The sequence below is a fragment of the Oryx dammah genome, unplaced genomic scaffold, assembly GCF_014754425.2.
Source record: "Oryx dammah isolate SB20612 unplaced genomic scaffold, SCBI_Odam_1.1 HiC_scaffold_27, whole genome shotgun sequence".
Lineage (NCBI taxonomy): Eukaryota > Metazoa > Chordata > Mammalia > Artiodactyla > Bovidae > Oryx > Oryx dammah.
In genome coordinates, this window is record NW_024070211.1 from 104,587,674 (window position 1) to 104,608,618 (window position 20,945).

At 39.2% G+C, this 20,945-nt stretch overlaps 1 protein-coding gene across 1 annotated transcript in view; it reads right to left on the reverse strand.

Moving 5' to 3' along the window:
* Window positions 1-2,620: 2,620 nt before the first annotated feature.
* SLC38A11 (solute carrier family 38 member 11) overlaps window positions 2,621-20,945 on the reverse strand; it is a 63,416-nt gene continuing 45,091 nt past the window's right edge. Inside the window, exons 11-12 of the mRNA XM_040229253.1 lie at window positions 15,050-15,181; window positions 2,621-5,513 (exon numbers count right to left, since the gene is read on the reverse strand). Coding sequence (XP_040085187.1) covers window positions 5,220-5,513; window positions 15,050-15,181 — 426 coding nt within the window. The 3' untranslated portion in view covers window positions 2,621-5,219. The remainder of the gene's footprint in view (window positions 5,514-15,049; window positions 15,182-20,945) is intronic.

Sequence of the window (20,945 nt, forward strand, 5' to 3'; positions counted from 1 at the left end):
GGTGAAATTACCTTGCAGCAGAGTTGTCAGGGATGGCATGGGGAGAAGACTGGAGAACTAATAGAATGTGATGAGGATGAGAAAGGAGGGCTTGGATATTTCAGATGAGGAAATGGCAAGAATTCAAGAGCAAGGCAATAGCAGCAGAAAGCAATTTTGGTATAAAGCAATGCTTTAGTTCGTCCAGAAAAAAGAGTTCTTTCCTGCTGTCATGGAAAATGAGGCCAGAACAACAAATTGAGGCCATATTACACAAGCTTCAGAGTTTGTACCTTATCCTGTAAGCGAACAGTTTATCATGGAAAGCTTTTGAACCGGCATTTGGTGTTATTAAAGCATTCATTTAGTGAAATGATTTGGAGTGATGCACAAATAATCTTGAAGGGAGGGGAGCCTGGAAGCAGAATGCTCAGGTAAGAGGCTGTGGCATTAGTCTGGGTGTGAGTTGGTGTTAGGAATGAAGGACAGGCTAAATCTCTATGTGCCTTTTTTAAAAAAGGAAACATTTAGCATAACACTATAAAGGAACAATATAGTAAAAAATTCCAAAATTAAATTTATTGATAATCTTCATTTTCAATGAGCAGACTTTAGTGGAATGATCCTTTAAAGATAGTTACATGCATTCTTTATCTGCATGATGTTATTATGAGTACAACCCAGTTTTACTCATGTTCCAAATAAGAATTTTTTCCCAAGTAAGACATTTGGTTTAGTCCTAGAAAAATTTGGTGTATTTTTGAGGAAACCATATATTTTCTTCCTTCTCATAATAAGAACTATGGAGCTCACACAATCTTCCCTGAATGCCTGTAGGTTCCAAACCAGGCTTTCTGCTTAACACAGCAGCTGTGTTGTCTTTAGACCGTAATCTGTTTCCTTCTTTGTTCGCTGTCCTCCCCTCCCTTGTCATTACTCTTCACTAATCTTCCTGTCTGGGTTTCTCCTCTCCCCTCCTTGAGTTTCTCCAAATGACTTTTCAAAGAGACAAAGGAAAAGTACAGTTACTCTGCCAAGAGCTCTCTCTCCTGTCTCCACTCTCCATTCCCTTCTGAACTCCATCCTGGCATTTCTACATGCTGCTTGTCTTCTGCTCAGCCTCTTAACCAATGGTCCCACCTGGCATCTCTCTTTTGTCCAACCTCCATCCTTATTCAAATATGGTTGTTGAATCAACAGCAGTCAGATCACCCAGGAACTTGGAACAAAGGCAAATTCTCGGGCCTAACCCCAGAACCAGAAACTCTGTTGGTGGGGCCCAGCAACCTGTATTTTAACAAGCTCTCCCATGATTCTAAGCCTCCCCTAGTGGCTCAGATGGTAAAGAATCTGCCTGCAATGCAGGAGACCTGGGTTCCATCCCTGGAATGGGAAGAGCCCCTAGAGAAAAGAATGGCTACCCACTCTAGTATTCCTGCTTAGAGAATTCCATGGACAGAGGAGCCAGGTGCACTACAGTCCATAAGGCTGCAGAGAATCAGACATGACTGAGCAACTAGCACTTTCACTTTCTTTTCAATGATTCTGACCCATGTTGACGTTTGTGAAGCACGGCTCTAGAGAATGATGGCACTGTTCTTTCTCTCCCAGTCTTATGATCTCCTGCTCATGGTACCTCTCATTCACTCTGCACGTCTACTCTGTTATCTGGGCAAATCCTTTCTACACTTTTTAGAATAATTACAAATTCTTCAAGGAGCTTATTTGATTCAGTTCAGTTCAGTTCAGTCACTCAATCATGCCCAACTCTTTGCGACCCCATGAACTGCAGCACGCCAGGCCTCTCTGTCCATCACCAGCTCTCGGAGTCTACCCAAATCCATGTCCATTGAATCGGTGATGCCATCCAACCATCTCATCCTCTGTTGTCCCCTTCTCCTCCTGCCCTCAATCTTTCCCAGCATCAGGGTCTTTTCAAATGAGTCAGCTCTTCACATTAGGTGGCCAAAGTATTGGAGTTTCAGCTTCAACATCAGTCCTTCCAATGAACACCCAGGACTGATCTCCTTTAGGCTTATTTGATTGGTGCAGCTAACTATTACCTCTATCAATGTCACTGAAGCATTGATGGGTCCCTCATCTCACGGTCACTTGCTGGTCCATGCTTGAGAATAACTGACAACACCTGGCCCTGTCAGTGGCCAGCTCTACTGAAAAACAGACTAGCACTGCTTCCCTGAGAAGATCACAGCAGATAAACCAGAAGCAGGCCTGCTCCTTTCCAATACATTAATCTTTCATTAAGGTGATGTGTGCTGCGCAGTATGACTCCAGAGGAGGACTAGTTGAGATTTTCCTGGTTGGATAACCTTGATTTCAGAGTCCTTTTAGGAAAGACAAGAGACAACAATTATTGCTTGATACCACTGTAGCCGGTCAGAGGCAAAGCAATCTTCCTGTTTTGACAGTGGAAGTTAGGGTTGAGATTAGAGATCCTATTATAAGTAACAGGTACAAGGATCCAATTAGTAAGTTTTACAGATGCCATCCAATCTATATCCTTTAAAGGAAATGTAGTGCTCTATGTTTGTATTAGTGTGTAATGATACTATTCTCTCTCCTCCTTTTTTAAATTAAGAAGAACTTTATAAGGTCAAATAAGCCATGGTGCGAAACTGGATTAAATATTCAAATTGTTTTATTAGAGGTAAGAGGTAGCAGGCGCTCGGAATAAGTTTCAGTGGAAACCTCATTAATTTAAGGCAGAACATAGAAGGGGTGGTTCTCGAAGTTCTGAATGTTGGCAAAATATTAGTATTCTTGTGAAATAGATGTGTCTAACACTTATTCGACCATAATTTGAAAGATGTTGGTAAACTTTGCAGCTAATAACTGGGTCCAAGGTAGTCTTTTTCTACAGTTGATTTGGAAAACACAAAACCAGAACAAATATTTGTTAAGCATTAATGCAGCACTCAGTTCCTATCTGGAACTTTTCACCAACTTGAGCCAAGGCTAATGTATCTGAAGCAATAGCAAAAGTACAAGATAATAGAAGGTTAAGCACTAAATTACGTTATCCTTGACGTACTTTTCTTTGTACACCCTTGGAAATCTCATCTCCTATGACTTTATCTAATAACTATGTAGGTCAGTGTTTCTCAGTCCTGAGTAATGTAGGGATGAACTGCTGCAAAATTTTCTCACATTCTCTCAGTTAGGAATGAAAGCATTTTGATTAGTATTTTTTAGTATTAGTATTTTTATTAGTATTTCACCAAAACATGTATCAATAAAAAAATGGATATAAATCACCTAACTTTATGATTCTTAACCAACTACAAAAACCAACTGTATAAGTGAAATACAGAAAAGCTATATAGCCAAAAGAATTTGTATTAATTTAGTGGCATGGATGATGTTTTGTTGAAGTGAATATTACCACTCAAAGCCTGAGCATGGCCCTGCTGGCTAAGGGCAGTATTTTTTGCTTTCAACAGGCCTTTCTTATTATAAGTCACATGGCAACTCAACTTTCACCACTTTTGTATTCAAACTGCTGCGAAACTATTCATTATATACTTCTTGTGGGTTTTTTTTTTTTTTTTTGCTGTGATTTGTACAAACACATCAGGTGTGTATTAACTCTCATATTTTCTCACTATTTGACAGCAATTAATATAATACTATAGACTGTCAACTTGATTGAAATACAAATGAAAAGGTGAGAAATGAAATCATGGGTGATACATGACTTAAGCTAGCCATCCAAATGGGCCCAAATTTTCCTGTTTTTTTAAAAGACTGTCATGAAATATTCATTGATATATAAAAAAATTCTCATTAAAAACTGAGGCCAGCTGTGACAAACACAGGTCCCCACCTCCCCTCCCCCCCACAAGGAAGCATTGGTGACCCAGCCATCAGCCAACCACCTCTAGCTCTCAGTTCCTTCAGGGTCTGCTCAGCTGCAAAGAGCTGCCCACGTGCAAGGACTATTGGAGGTAGGGGTGTTCAGACTTGGCTATTTCATTTGAATTGAGACAACTCTGAGGGGCCATATGTGCTCCAGATTCCTTGCGGACCTGGCTGAGGTTCGGTCAGCCTGCACTGCAGGTCCTTTTAGCCCACCTGATCTTGCTTTCCCCCTCTCTTCCATTAGTTATATGTGTTAGTCACTCAGTCATGCCCGACTTTTTGGGACCCCTATGGACTGTATGTAGCCCACCAGGCTCCTCTGTCCATGGAATTCTCCAGGCAGGAATACTGAAGTGGGTTGCCATTTCCTTCTCCAGGGAATCTTTCTGACTCAGGGATAGAATTCTAGTCTCCTGCCTCACAGGCAAATTCTTCACTGTCTGAGCCACCAGGGAAGCCGAATAAATACCCCACATGGCACACTCCATCTTTCTGTCTCCTTCTGGAGAATCTAGTCAACAAGAGCATCCAAGAGTCTCTCTGAGGACCCCCAGAGTAATGAGAATACCTCTTGTGTAGCAATGATTCTTCTCTTGAGGTTCTAGTCTGAAAATTCAGCTTCCCACCTGCTCTTCACATTCAACAGCACCAAAGCTGATGCAGAAGTTATCCCTTGAGCTTGTGCCTTAGAAGAACTTGTGGTTTCTCTCCATTTTATACTTTATTTAATGGCTCTACCATTATATTATCACAGGATCAAAACTTTTGAGGTAATTTTGATTCCTCACAGACCTTGCTCTGTATGCCCAGTCTATGAGTTATGCTTCCTAACATGGGCAGGACTTTACTCATTACTCCAGGGAGTCACTTCCCTCTCAACAAGGCATGCTACTGAAATGACAATGGAGAGCTTCACTTAGTCTTGGGATATCTAGCCTCTTTAATCGTCTTGAGTTTTCCTTAGACTTTAAAAAACAAAAAGCCCTCTGTTTTTCTTAAAGGACACACAGAAAATTTAAACCCACAATCATCTACTCATTTTAGAGCACAATATATTGGTTTAAAAAGAGAAAAGTTCTTTGACAGGATGGCAGCAAATGTCAAAGGCCTTACTTTTCCTTCTGCCTTTAAGATTTGTGCAGTACAGTCATCAAAACATTTATATTTTCCTGGGTTTAAGATAAAATACATTCAACTTTCTTTTCCTTTTTATCTTTTACATTGGACTAAAGAGTAAAGAAACCAAATCCCGATAAATGCCAAAGAAATAATTTTAATAATGTGGAGATTAAAACATGTGTGAATGTCATTATGCAATTCAGAAGTCTATAAAAATGCATATTTTTTTTAAAGGAGGCAACTCACTGAAAGATACTGACGTTTAAAATTGAAAGTTGTGTTGTTAGTTGAAAACGAGAAATTGAAATGTTTGTGAGGGAGAAATTGTCCAGGGAGCAATAGAACATTTCCTGTCCGTGGCTGCAGTCTTGAGGGTTGGTGACTGCCATGACGAATCCAACAGCCATCACCACAGCACCAATGGGAAGCATGACCCAGGACATAATCTTATCTGAGTGTGTCCTTGGTTCTTCAGACAGTTTCAGATAACATGCCGATGGAATGATAAAAATTAAGGGAGCTGCACAGAGCACGCCCTGCATATTGAAAATAAGAAATAAGATAATGTTACTGAGTGGAGCCTTTCTGGGGCAGTTTAGAAAGAAACACCTAGAAAATCTGTCTGTCATCATACATGTGACAAGTATGACAGCTTCAGTTAAATCAAACAAAGGAAAGAAAAATAATTCCAAGAAAGACTTTCCTTTTCTGACGGTATATTTACAGATGAGAAAAGTGAAATAACATAATAGGATATCAGGCTTAAGAAATAATAATCAGAAAATAATATAAAAAATAAAGCTGATGTATGGCTGATTCCTGGCAAACTCTTAAAAGTTCACATCATATTTCCTTATACTCTTCATCTCAAATTACTCTGCCATTTAAAACCGAGAGGTCTATTTGTCAACTGTGTACAAAAGGGGAATATTCGGAGGTGTACACAGGGCATGCGTCTTACCTCTTCTTTTTTCTTGACCTTGTAAGAAAGTAGGTGCCTGTCTGTATGAGAAAGGAAAACTGTACCCCTCAGGGTACTTAGCATGAAATAGCATTTCTAAATTCTCTTTCAAGTAAAACTACTCACATTAATTACCCTAGAAAATTGACAGCAGAACTAAATAGCTATGACTCATCCTCCCTCCCCCACATTAGTTTATGGATAAGTCCAACCTGAGGGGGAATGTCAGATTGAAAATTACAGGGAGTATTGCTATCTATTATAAAAAGACCACAAGTTACTGACTTCAAAGGAAAGAGACTTTCCATTTGAGGAGGCCAAATCTGTAAAGAATTCTGCAAATGAAATAATGTTAAAATTAAATGCATTTTAGATAATATATTTTTTAGATTATGTTAAACATTATTTATATATTAAATAAAAGAGATATGTTATTAAAATATATTAAATATAATCATGATAAATGATACTTTCTTAAGTCATAAAACACAAGCTTTTTTTTTTTTTTTTAATAGGCACTCAGTAAATATGGTAAGGTTAAGAATGAAAAAGAAGCATTCCACAAAATATATATTTTCCAAACTTGAAAAGTTATAATGGAAATTTGTAAATATACAGAGCAGTAGAAAGAATCATATAACAAAACCCTATACACCTATCACCTACAGTTTGAAAACTTTTTGACATTATTTTGGTAAAGTAACCCCAGGGGAAAATCATAGAAAACTGATTTTGAAATTGGGTGATGTAAAAGAACAGATTATACCTTAAAATATTTTTAAAAGAAAGATTTTTTTCAGTATCATCATTTACTGAATTTACTTTGCTTTATACTAAGTACTACTCTCATACCAAAAATCTACAACATCATATGATTTCAAAAATACAAGTTTTTAACAAAAACAGCAAGTCAGGAGAAATATCAATTAAGAGGAGCACATGAAGTCAGACTAGCCAGGCAGCAGCTAAAAATTGGGGGAAGATAGGAGGAACCACACTTCATGGAAAATATTTCTATAGTCACAGACATAAGAATGAGAAAATACTAAGAAGTGTCATCTTCTAATTTGAAATATATGAGCAACATAATTTTGCTATTCATAGTACCTGAATACAGATGAATACCTACAAAAGTACACGGCATATAAAAGATTAATTTTCATATGGCTACAGAGTCAGACACGACTGAAGTGACTTAGCAGCAGCAGCAACAGCAGCAGAATTAAATGAATTATGTATTTCTTAGGCTCCATTATGACATGTGAAACTGAAGTTTTTTGAATTATAAAAAATACTTAACTCAATCCATGCTTATAATAATTATCCTTTGATTTCTATGAAATAATTTTTGAAAATAAAAAATACAAACACAGGAGGAGTCCCCTAGTGGCTCAGTAGTAGAAAGTACGCCTGCAAGTGCAGGAGACCCGGGTTCTATCCCTGGCTCGGATGGATCCCTTGAAGAAAGGAATGGCTACCCACTCCAGTATTCTTGCCTGGAGAATCCCATGGACAGAGAGGCGCCTGGCAGGCTATGGTTCATGGAGTCACAAAAGAGTTGGACACAACTTAGTGACTAAACAACAATATGTTTGTGAGTGCATGCATGTGTGAGTATGTGTACGTGTGTGTGTGTGTCTGTGTGTGTGGAGATAAAGAGTGATAAAAGGCTGTTCATAGGAACACGTGAAGCAACTTCTTCAGGAATTGTGGAGTGTGAAAGTGCTATCCGGATGGAAACTGCAACCAGCTGCTGCTCAGAAGCTGTCATCAGTCAGCATTTTGGGACTCTTCCAAACCTAACTCGCTGGGCAGCGCAAAGCAATGGGTGTTCTGTTTATGTCATAATTCTTAAAGGTTGGGAAAGTAGCAATTAGTGGGAAAACTGTATAGCTTATGTTTGTACTGGAAGAAGTCCAGTTGAGTATCTTGTCTAGATAGCAGTTGCTTCCTTAATATTTGAAAGCTCCGTCTTGGTAGAGATTGTTGCTAGGACCCAAGATTATCAGTAAAATGATAAAAACATCTGCTTTATTCCCTACAATATTTGAAAGCTCCGTCTTGGTAGAGACTGTTGCTAGGACCCAAGATTATCAGTAAAATGATAAAAAACATCTGCTCTATTCCCTACAAATTGTGTGTATGTGTGTGCTCAGTTGCTCAGTCGTGTCTGACTCCTTATGACCCCATGGACTGTAGACCCGCCAGGCTCCTCTGTCCATGGGATTTTCCAGGCAAGAATACTGGACTGGGTTGCCATTTCCTCCTCCAAGGGATCTTCCCAACCCAGGGATCAAACCTACATCTTCGGTGTCTCCTGCATTGGCAGAAGGATTCTTTACCACTGAGCCACCTGGGAAGCCCATTCCCTATAAATTAGTCCAACTAATTTCATCTATCTAATATAGCCTTGTCGGAGGATACACCACTGGCTTAGTAATAATTTTCAAAATTTCCTGACAGCACATAAATGCCATAACTGTTTATCGAGAGACAAGAAAATATATAGCTTATTTATAAAAGGGGAAAGCACTATCCTTTGATAAAAAACACTACTGATGCCAGGGCATTTTGCAGTTTGCAGGTGGGAAATAACAGAAGGTGTTGAATATTTTTACTGGCAGTACAGATAGGAAAAGTATTTGAATTCTCCTACCTGAACAGAAACCTCTCAGCTGATGCAAGGAGGCTGAAAACTAAAGAAAAGAATGCTTAAACAGCCTTATAACTTCTATTTTGTAATCAATCTGGACTCTTGAAATGTGTTCCTATACCTTAAAGAGAAACTCTAGCTCAGAGGTCTTCGGCGGCTTGGACTACGGCTCACTCGCTCTATGTGCTCTTGCTGGGTAATAGGTCTGCTCTCTTCCCTCCTCTGTATGCTGCACACAGTGCTTCTTGGGCTGGTTAGCCTGGCCACAGGCACCAGCTGCTTCATCTTTTCTCTTTGTTCTGCTGCAAGTAGAAACCCAAAGGACCCAATTACTGCAGATGCCTCCTTTCTCTAACAGCAACACTAGTGCTGAGATGTTGGATTGTTACTAACAAGAATGGAACTTATTTTGTTTCTAAAATGAATCCTTTAAAGTTGAGGGTGCATTTGCCTTGGAAAATAAGTCATTTTGTTCTACTGCCATGAAAACAATAAAATAAAAAGGAAGCTAAGTTCTAAATGGGGTTTTGCTTTTTATTAAATAACTAATATAAGTCTAAATAATTTTATTCTATATTATTTTAGTTATACTAGGTAATATCATTTCCTTAACTTTGCAAATTGAAGGTCTGATTCTATTAGATCATCACCTGTAAAGATCCTTACCGTACTTAATGATGATTCAGAAGCCACAGTAGGAAAAGAATTTCTAAGGTACTATCTTATTAACTAAGGTAAAGGCTATTAGCTAAACATTATCAGCTTAGATGAAAGACTTTTAATTTCATTCTTTTGTATTTAACCCTTTTTTAAAGTCTATCTATGTATATTCTGAATTACTCTTAACCTCACTTATAGGTAAACTCAATGCATAGATTTTTAACTTAAAAAATGGAAGGAGACATGAATACATTTATTTTGCATGATTTAAAGCCTTATACTTAGGAAATCTCTGACTAGCATAATGATCAAAAACATGGGCAACAGGGTTTGAAAGCTTGTGTTCACTTTCTACCACTTAAAACTAGTGTGAGCTATTTAAGTGTATATTGACAGATGAATGAATGAATAGAGATGTAGTATATGTCCCCATACACACATATACACTCAGATACTACTCAGTCAAAAATGAATGAAATTCTGCCATCTCCAGCAATGTGGATGGACCAAGAGAACATTATGATTAGTGAAGTACGTCAGACAAATACTGTGTCATCACTTATAAGTAGAATCTAAAAAATAAAACAAACTAGTGAATATAACAAACAAGAAACAAACTCACAGATATAGAGAACAAACTAGTGGCTACAGTGGAGACAGAGTAAGGTAGGAGGAATAGGATAAGGGAAGGAGATTAAGAGATACAAACTATGTATAAGATAGATGGGCTACAAGGATGTCTTGTATAGCATAGGCAAATATAGCCATTGCTTCATATTAGTAATAACTTTAAATGGAGTATAATCTATAAAAATATTGAGTCACGAAGTTGTACACCTGAAAGTAATATAATGTTATAAATCAACTATGCATGAGTAGGTGCTAAGTCGCTTTAGTTATGTCCAACTCTGAGACTCCCTGGACTGTAACCCGCGAGGCTCCTCTGTCCATGGGATTCTCCAGACAAGAATACTGGAGTGGGTTGCCATGCCCTCTTCCAGGGGATCTTCCTGACCCAGGAATCAGACTCGTGTCTCTTCTGTCTCCTGCACTGGTAGGTGGGTTCTTTACCCCTAGGGCCACGTGAGAAGCCCATATAGATCAACTATACTTCAATTTTAAAAAACCCAGTGTGACCTGTTAATGGTGCCAATCACTCTATGTTTCAATATCTTCATTTGTGAAATTTATATAGATTAATGATGATAATATATGCAAAACATTTGACTCAGAGTAAATGCTCCCTACGTGTTAGCTCACACTGTTGTTTGGAGGGGAAACATCACATGTTTTAGTTGCTTCTAAAGGGCTGTGTGACCTGCTGCTTGATCTGATGTTATAAAACATAATAAATACCCACACAAAACGGAGTTGAACAAAGGCCTGACTGTGACATTGCACTTACAAAAAGACTTTCACTCATTAAAAAAATACACACTCAGATGGTCTGGAAGTGAATGAAGATCTCAGATTTCTTAAAACTAGTGTAACTGAGTTCTTGCTGCTGCTACTAAGTCGCTTCAGTCGTGTCCGACTCTGTGCTACCCCATAGACGGCAGCCCACCAGGCTCCCCTGTCCCTGGGATTCTCCAGGCAAGAACCCTGGAGTGGGTTGCCATTTCCTTCTCCAATGCATGAAAGTGAAAAGTGAAAGTGAAGTCTCTCAGTCATGTCCGACTCTTTGCAACCCCATGGACTGCAGCCTACCAGGCTCCTCCATCCTTGGGATTTTCCAGGCAAGAGTACTGGAGTGGGGTGCCATTGCCTTAAATCATGACAATTTGGCACTCTTCTTAAATGTCTATATAGCCAGGTTTTTCTTTTCCTTTTTTTTTTAATCTATGGATCTAGAATCATGTTTTAAATTTTTAAAAATAATCCTCAAATTCAGCTCAGATCTTGACTTCATAACAGATTTTCATGAAATATCATTATTTTATTACAACACCAGAATTCTGTCTTAACCACAAAAAATTTCAACATAGGCACAACTGGGAATATTTAATGTGATTGTGCTTAGTTGCTCAGTCATTTCTGAATCTTTGCAACCCCATGGACTGTAGCCCACCATTATGTGCTTATAATTGTGTTATGCAAAGTGTCAGGGAGATTTGGAATTAACAGAAAGTAATGGTCAAATATACATAAATATATCATTCCTGAAAATAAGCAATATGTGTATGTTTGGTTAACTTAAAGAGAACAAAAACTGTTAGGCTATCAAAATAGTGAGTAGTAAAGCAGTTGATAAACATATGTTCTCTCATATCACAATCCTACAATATTCAAACAAACGTGCGACCTCAAATGAGACATTTCACAAGACAAGAAATAGCAGAGTTGGGAATTGTGCTCCTCAGCATAATTAAAGGATTACTATTACTGTCAGCCCCAACAATTTTTTGTAACACTTAATTGCTTGATGCTGCAACTAGAGAATGGGCTTTGCCGGTGGCTCAGTGGTAAAGAATCCACCTGCCAGTGCAGGAGACGCGGGAGATGCGGGCTCAGTCCCTGGGTCGGGAAGATCCCCTGGAGGAGGAAATGGCAACCCGGTCCAGTATTATTCACTGGGAAATCCCATGGACAGAGGAACCTGGTGGGCTATAGCCTGTAGGTCACAAAGAGTCGGATAGGACTGATCATGCACACTAAAGAATGCCTTCTGTGTCCAGGAACATTTGTAGACATAGGTCCTTCACTGTGCTCCCAATGGACAGTGGCCCATGCAGTGATTTGAGCACTGTGTTCTTAGCACTGCGCTATATATACTGTGGGGGATGGAGAAGGCAATTAAGCACCATTCTTGTTGCTAAAGAATTTGTACTTTGATAGCAAAGGCAAGCTTACGGACAGTCCAGACCATACATGATATAAGGTAGTACTTAAATCAAGTTACATTTAGGTTGCAGTCATCCGTTTACATAGATCAAGGTTGGAACGTGAAATGACTTTCAAAATGAGGAAGTAGGTAAAAGTTACCTTGGATAATTTTCCATGTTTCCTATGAACTTTCTTTCCATTGCTGGTGGAACAGATGTTTCCCTAGTCATACGAGGGTTGGGGGAGTTGCCTACTCTCTACTTTCCACATGATCTGATACAGGAAAACTCCCAACAGTGTGTTCCTGACTGAATCTTCCACTACCTTTGTCTGGGATTTCAAAACCAAATGGCACCTGGAAGGAATAATACCTTCACCGCCCCCCACCCCTTAATTCTCAATGGAGTGAGTAAAAGATAACTTGATATTCCATCTATAAAAGCCCACCCTCCCTGTAGGACATGATTGATCAATGCTAAGTGGTGTGGTTTTGAGTAGAAATTCCAGAAGGATTGTAGAAGGGGAAGAGGAAAGTCTCTAAAGCCAGTAGAATTACTTCTATTCATGTTTCACCAAATGATCTCATTATCCTACTTCTACTAAGTAGAATCAAGGAGTCACTTTTTTTTGGTCACTTTTAAAAATTGAAATACAGTTGACATATGATATTAGGTGAGTTTTAGGTGCACTAAATAGTGATTTGACATTTACATATATTATGAAATGATCATCAGAACAACTCTAGTAACAATTTGTCCCCATACAAAGTATTGCAATATTATAGATATTCCTTGTGCTGTATATTATATACACATGACTTATTTATCATATAATTTGAAATTTGTATCTCAATTTCCTTGATCAATTTCGCCTCTGCCCCTCCTCTCTGGCAACCACTCATTTGTTCTCTGTATCTATGAGTCTGTTTCCATTTTGTTCTGTTTAATCTTTTTTAGATTTCATATATTGATATAGGTAAGATAATACAGTATTTGTCTTCCTCTGTGTGACTTATTTTACTTTGAAATAATATTTGAGCATAATATTCTCAATATCCAACCATGATGGTGTGAATGGAAAGATTTTATTTTTTATGCCCGAGTAGTGTTTTATTGTATATACATACCACATATTATTTATTCATCTCTTGATGGACACTTAGGTTGCTTCAGTATCTTGGCTGTTGAAATTATGTTGTCAAGAACTTCACAATACATACACATTTTCAAATTAGTGTTTTTGTTTTCTTTGGATAAATACCCAGAAGAGGAATTGGTGGGTCCCAAGAAGTCATTCTTGATGCACCCCTCTATGCCCCTGACTTCCCAATTGAATTGGTTACCAAATTCTGTCAATCTTTTCTAAAAAGTGTCTTTTAGGAGTCCACCCACATCCTTTTCTCTTTTTCACTGCCTATATAGTAGCTGAACTTTTAAGTTTCCTTGTGAGATTGTAAGCTCCACAAAAGCACAGATCCTTTCTGATTTCTGATTTCCTCTTATCCTTGTATCTCTGCTTTTGTGGCATAGTGTATCACTGACCCTTGAATAATGCAGGAGTTAGGGGGTTACTGAGCTGTTGGAAGCTCATATATAACATATACAATTCTGCATACTCTGTTTCTCCATATCTTCAGGTTCAACCAACTGAGGTTCATGTAGTGCATATTTATTGAAAAGTATCTGTGTAAAAGTAGACTCCATATTTCAAATCCATGTTGTTCAAAGCTCAATTGTTAATTATTTAATATATATCTGATCAACAAATAAACATATTAAAGCTGCACTAGACTTTAAATCTTTGTAAGATTTGGAGAGAAATGATAGAAAAAAATAATTACAGGAAAGAATAAACATAAGCCAAAGGATAAAAGAAAAAATTAATATAGATTACTCATAGGTCAAAAATAAGATCAACTAGAGCTGTAGGTAGATTTTGGGAAGTTAATGGTAAATAACTTTCCACAGATAGCTTTAGGTCAGATGATAAAGGCAACAGATTTTGTGCTTGTTGAGAGAAAAGTAGAGTTTTTAAGCAGGATGGTGATAAATTGGAAGCAGAACTTAAATATGTGCTAGTTGAAGCAAAACCCCAATATTAATTCAAATGTGATATGATGAGGACATAGATTTGGAAATCAGCAGTAGAGATTACAAAGGAAATGAGAGAGAGAGAGAGAAGAATAAGGTAAGTGAATGGGTAAGTGGATATAACTTCCTTCATTATGTATTTTAATGAGTCTCTCTAGACCTGTCTTTACTCTGCAAAGGAATTTCCCCTAGATTTGTTTAATTTATAGTTATTTTCAATTATATCTATGTACTTCCTTGGTGGCTTAGAGGTTAAAACGACTGCCTCCAGTGCGGGAAACCCGGGTTCGATCCCTGGGTCGGGAAGATCCCCTGGAGAAGGAAATGGCAACCCACTCCAGTATTATTGCCTGGAGAATCCCACGGACGGAGGAGCATGGTAGGCTACAGTCCACGGGGTCGCAAAGAGTCGGACACAACTGAGCGACTTCACTTTCACTTTCACTTTCATTATAGAAAATAAAATATGGAAAAACTGCTTAAACCAGTAATTCAGTTTCAGCACTACTGCCATTTTGGACTGCATAATTCTTTGTGGTAAGGGTTACCCTGCACATCGTGAGATGTTTAGCCACATTCCTGTCCTCTACCAACTAGATACCACTAGCATCAGCCTACCCAGTTGTGGCAACTCAAAACGTCTATAGACACTGCTAAGGGTCCACTGGGGTGGGGGCAGAAGGGCATTTCCCCCATTGAAGAACCGCTGCTCTAAAAATATAGAGTCCTGAAAACCACATAATATCATCTATTCAAATATTTACTATAACAAGCACATTTTCATTCCAGTTCAGAAAATGACACCTTTATTAAGGAAAAATATATCTCGTGTTAAATGCAAACATAACTTTAAAAGAGATTTTTAGAATCTTCAAATGTACTTACATTGAGCTCTAAAACTATTCCAAGGCAATCAATCAGCAGTGACACAAGTGTGGCCACGGTAATGATAACCACAGTTATGATAATGTGGAAAACTGATGAAAGATTCCCACCAAAAAACACATTGGCAATTACCTGTCAAAGAGAAACAGATTATTTAGAGAGGGACTCTCAGAGCTGTGCAGGAGTTTTAAAAGAGAATTTTATATAATAGTAGTTGGACTATATAAAATACAGTAAGGCAATCAATCAAATCTTAAGTCATATGAATGAATGTTGTATCTTTTCCAAACTATTTACACACAGACACATACACACATCAATAACAAGTATTCTTTGTTGAACTATTAGGCATTGGCTTACATTGCAGACTCAGAACATGGCATATTACTGAGTGAACAAAAATATTTCTGAAGTGTAAGAGAGACCTTGAGAAGTTATCTTATTCTTTTTCCTTGAGTCCAATAAGGTTACTATTAACACAAACTACAGATGCTATTTAGATTATCTGAAGGACCTCTAAGGAAAGAGTTAGCACAGTATCTTTTAATAATAATGCATGTTTAATATTCTTTACTAATAGGAAACTAACTTCATATAATCTAAATCCTATCTGGTACAAGTTAAGTCTATTTTATCTTGCCTTTCCTTAACAAAAATGGAGAAGAGATGATTACCATTTTCCACGGATACTCAGATTAGGAAATCACTCAACAGTTACCAAGTGTGTGTGCTAAATCTCTTTAGTCATGTCTGACTCTTTGAGACCCCATGGACTGTAGCCCACCAGGCTCCTCTGTCCATGGGATTCTCCAGGCAAGAAAGCTGGAGTGGGTTGTCATGCCCTCCTCCAGAGGATCTTCCTGACCTGAGGATCAAACCTGTGTCTCTTACATCTCCTGCACTCCATGCAAGTTCTTTACCAGTAGCACCATCTGGTAAGCCCAGTTACCTATTTAATACCTATTTAATATGTCCTACACTGTATTATGTTAAGAGAAAATGTCTAGGAGATGATTCCTATTCTTAGGAATTAACATCCTAATTACAGAGATTCAAACAATCCAATGAAACAAATAGTCATCAATTTTTGACAAGATAGAAAAGATGAAATACAATTTAGAACTAGACAGTGCTACCCAAGACCGGCGGGTCATGGTGGAGAGGTCTGACAGAATGTGGTCCATCAGAGAAGGGAATGGTAAACCACTTCAGTGTTCTTGCCTTGAGAACCCCATGAACAGTATGAAAAGGCAAAAAGATAGGACACTGAAAGATGGACTCCCCAGGTCAGTAGGTGCCCAATATGCTAATGGAGATCAGTGGAGAAATAACTCCAGAAAGAATGAAGGGTTGGAGCCAAAGCAAAAAGAACACCCAGCTGTGGATGTGACTGGTGATAGAAGCAAGGTCTGATGCTGTAAAGAGCAATATTGCATAGGAAGCTGAAATGTTAGGTCCATGAATCAAGGCAAATTGGAAGTTGTCAAACAGGAGATGGCAAGAGTGAATGTCAACATTCTAGGAATCAGCGAACTAAGATGGAATGGAATGGGTGAATTTAACTCAGATGACCATTATATCTACTACTCTGGGCAGGAATCCCTTAGAAGAAATGGAGTAGCCATCATAGTCAACAGAAGAGTCCGAAATGCAGTACTTGGATGCAATTTCAAAAACGACAGAATGAACTCTGTTTGTTTCCAAGGCAAACCATTCAATATCATGGTAATCCAAGTCTATGCCCTGACCAGTAATGCTGAAGAAGCTGAAGTTGAACAGTTCTATGAAGACCTACAAGACCTTTTAGAACTAATACCCCAAAAGATGTCCTTTTCATTATAGGGGACTGGAATGCAAAAGTAGGAAAACAAGAAACACCTGGAGTAACAGACAAATTTGGCCTTAGAGTACAGAATGAAGTAGGGCAAAGGCTAATAGAGTTTTGTCAAGAGAATGCACTGGTCACAGCAAACACCCTCTTCCAACAACACAAGAGAAGACTCTACATATACGCTACACCAGATGGTCAACACTGAAATCAGATTTATTATATTCTCTGCAGCCAAAGATGGAGAAGCTCTATAGAGTCAGCAAAAACAAGACCAGGAGCTGACTGTGGCTCAGATCATGAACTTCTTATTGCCAAATTCAAACTTAAATTGAAGAAAGTGGGTAAAACCACTAGACCATTCAGTTCAGTTCAGTTCAGTCGCTCAGTCGAGTCCGACTCTTTGCGACCCCATGAATCGCAGCACGCCAGGCCTCCCCGTCCATCACCAACTCCCGGAGTTCACTCAGATGCACATCCATCAAGTCAGTGATGCCATCCAGCCATCTCATCCTCTGTCGTCCCCTTCTCCTCCTGCCCCCAATCTCTCCCAGCATCAGAGTCTTTTCCAACGAGTCAACTCTTCGCATGAGGTGGCCAAAGGACTGGAGTTTCAGCTTTAGCATCATTCCTTCCAAAGAAATCCCAGGGCTAATCTCCTTCAGAATGGACTGGTTGGATCTCCTTGCAGTCCAAGGGACTCTCAAGAGTCTTCTCCAAACACCACAGTTCAAAAGCATCAATTCTTTGGCACTCAGCCTTCTTCACAGTCCAACTCTCACATCCATACATGACCACAGGAAAAACCATAGCCTTGACTAGACAGACCTTAGTTGGCAAAGTAATGTCTCTGCTTTTGAATATGCTATCTAGGTTGGTCATAACTTTTCTTCCAAGGCGTAAGCATCTTTTAATTTCGTGGCTGCAATCACCATCTGCAGTGATTTTGGAGCCAAAAAAAATAAAGTCTGACACTGTTTCCACTGTTTCCCCATCTATTTCCCATGAAGTGATGGGACCGGATGCCAGGATCTTCGTTTTCTGAATGTTGAGCTTTAAGCCAACTTTTTCACTCTCCTCTTTCACTTTCATCAAGAGGCTTTTTAGTTCCTCTTCACTTTCTGCCATTCAGGTATGACCTAAATCAAATCCCTTATGATTTATACAGTGGAAGTGAGAAATAGATTTAAGAGACTAGATCTGATAGACAGAGTGCCTGATGAACTATGGACCAAGGTTCATGACATTGTACAGGAGACAGGGATCAAGACCATCCCCAAGAAAAAGAAATGCAAAAGTGCAAAATGGCTGTCTGAGGAGGCCTTACAAATAGCTGTGAAAAGAAAACAAGCAAAAAGCAAAGGAAAAAGGAAAGATATACCCATTTGAATGCAGAGTTCCAAAGAATAACGAGAAAAAAAAAAAAAAAAGCCTTCCTCAGTGATCAATGCAAAGAAATAGAGGAAAACAATAGAATGGGAAAGGCGAGAGATCTCTTCAAGAAAATTAGAGATATCAAGGGAACATTTCATGCAAAGATGGGCTCGATAAAGGACAGAAATGGTATGGACATAACAGAAGCAGAAGATATTAAGAACAGGTGGCAAGAATACATAGAACTATACAAAAAAGATCTTCACTACCCAGATAAACACGATGGTGAAAAATCCACCTAGAGCCAGACATCTGGAATTTGAAATCAAGTGAGCCTTAGGAAGCATCACTACGAACAAAGCTAGTGGAGGTGATGGAATTCCAGTTGAGCTATTTCAAATCCTAAAAGATGATGCTGTGAAAGTGCTGCACTTAATATGCCAGCAAATTTGGAAAACTCAGCAGTGGCAACAAGCCTGGAAAAGGTCAGTTTTCATTCCAATCCCAAAGAAAGCGAATGCTAAAGAATGCTCAAACTACTGAACAATTGCACTCATCTCACACACTAGTAAATTAATGCTCAAAATTCTCCAAGCCAGGCTTCAGCAGTACGTGAACTATGAACTTCCTGATGTTCAAGCTGGTTTTAGAAAAGGGAGAGGAACCAGAGATCAAATTGCCAACATTCGCTGGATCATGGAAAAAGCAAGACAGTTCCAGAAAATCATCTATTTCTGCTTTATTGACTATGCCAAAGCCTTTGACTGTGTGGATCTCAATAAACTGTGGAAAATTCTGAGAGAGATGGGAATACCAGACCACCTAACCTGCCTCTTGAGAAATCTGTATGCAGGTCAGGAAGCAACAGTTAGAACTGGACATGGAACAACAGACTGGTTCCAAATAGCAAAAAGAGTACTCAAGGCTGTATATTGTCACCCTGCTTATTTAACTTCTATGCAGAGTACATCATGAGAAATGCTAGGCTGGAAGAAGCACAAGCTGGAATCAAGATTGCCAGGAGAAATATCAATAAGCTCAGATATACAGATGACACCACCCTTATGGCAGAAAGTGAAGAGGAACTAAAAAGCCTCTTGATGAAAGTGAAAGAGGAGAGTGAAAAAGTTGGCTTATCATTCAGAAAACTAAGATCATGGCATCTGGTCCCATCACTTCATGGGAAATAGACTGGGAAGCAGGGGAAACAGTGGCTGACATTATTTTGGGGGGCTCCAAAATCACTGCAGATGGTGACTGCAGCCATGAATTAAAAGACGCTTACTCCTCGGAAGGAAAGTTATGACCAACCTAGATAGCATATTCAAAAGCAGAGACATTACTTTGTCAACAAAGGTCCATCTAGAAAAGGCTATGGTTTTTCCAAGTAGTCATATATGGATGAGAGTCGGACTATAAAGAAAGCTGAGTACAGAAGAATTGATGCTTCTGAACTGTGGTGTTGGAGAAGACTCTTGAGTCCCTTGGGCTGCAAGGAGATCCAACCAGTCCATCCTAAAGGAGATCAGTCCTGGGTGTTCATTGGAAGGACTGATGTTGAAGCTGAAACTCCAATATTTTGGCCTCCTGATGCGAAGAGCTGACTCATTTGAAAAGATCCTGATGTTGGGAAAGATTGAAGGCAGGAGGAGAAGGGGATGACAGAGGATGAGATGGCTGGATGGCATCACTGGCTCGATGGACGTGAGTGTGAGTGAACCCCGGGAGCTGGTGATGGACAGGGAGGCCTGGCGTGCTGCGATTCATGGGGTTGCAAAGAGTCAGACACAACTGAGTGACTGAACTGAACTGAACTGAATCACTGGGTTTCCCTGATAGCTCAATTGGTAAAGAATCTGCCCACAATGCAGGAGACCCTGGTTTGATTCCTAGGTAGGGCTGATCTGCTGGAGAAGGGATAGGCTACCCACTTCAGTATTCTTGGACTTCCCTTGTGGCTCAGCTGGTAAAGAATCTGCTCACAGTGCGGGAGACCTGGGTTCAATCTCTGGGTTGGGAAGATCTCCTGGAGAAGGGAAAGGCTACCCACTCCAGTATTCTGGCCTGGAGAATTCCATGGACTCTGTAGTCCATGGGGTCACAAAGAGTTGGACACGACTGAGCGACTTTCACTTTCACTAATCATTTTTATTCATTTTGTTTTTTTGGTAATTGGTAATGTCCTTCCAAATATTTTCTCATTTCGAGTGCATTCTTAATGATGAAGTTTACTCAGTGGGGCAAACTGGTGCAGATATTTATTAGGGGGTAGACTGGTTTGGGGGCACCCTTGGACATGGCCAACTACTTTACCTGTGAGTAGAAATCACTTTGATTATATTAATGCCAATCGTATATTTGTGTGTGTGCATGTGTGTGTGTGTGCACAGAAAGGAGAGAAAGAAAAAGGAAGTGAATGGGTGAGGAATATACAAAGTTCCTCTGCTTACTATTTGCTACCATGGCAGAGATCTTGATTTAGTTCTGTCTTCCTGTCATGGCAGCTAAAGGAAACACAAGTCTTAAGAACTGAAGACACAAGCTGTGCAGGTGGAGTGACTCAGAAGTCCACGAGCAGCTCACCAGAAACCACATGAGAATAAACCATCTGTCACTGCTGATCTAGAGATCAGATGTGAACCTAAAGTATTGGGTGGAAACTAAAATGAAACCATTTCCTGCATCCAACAATAG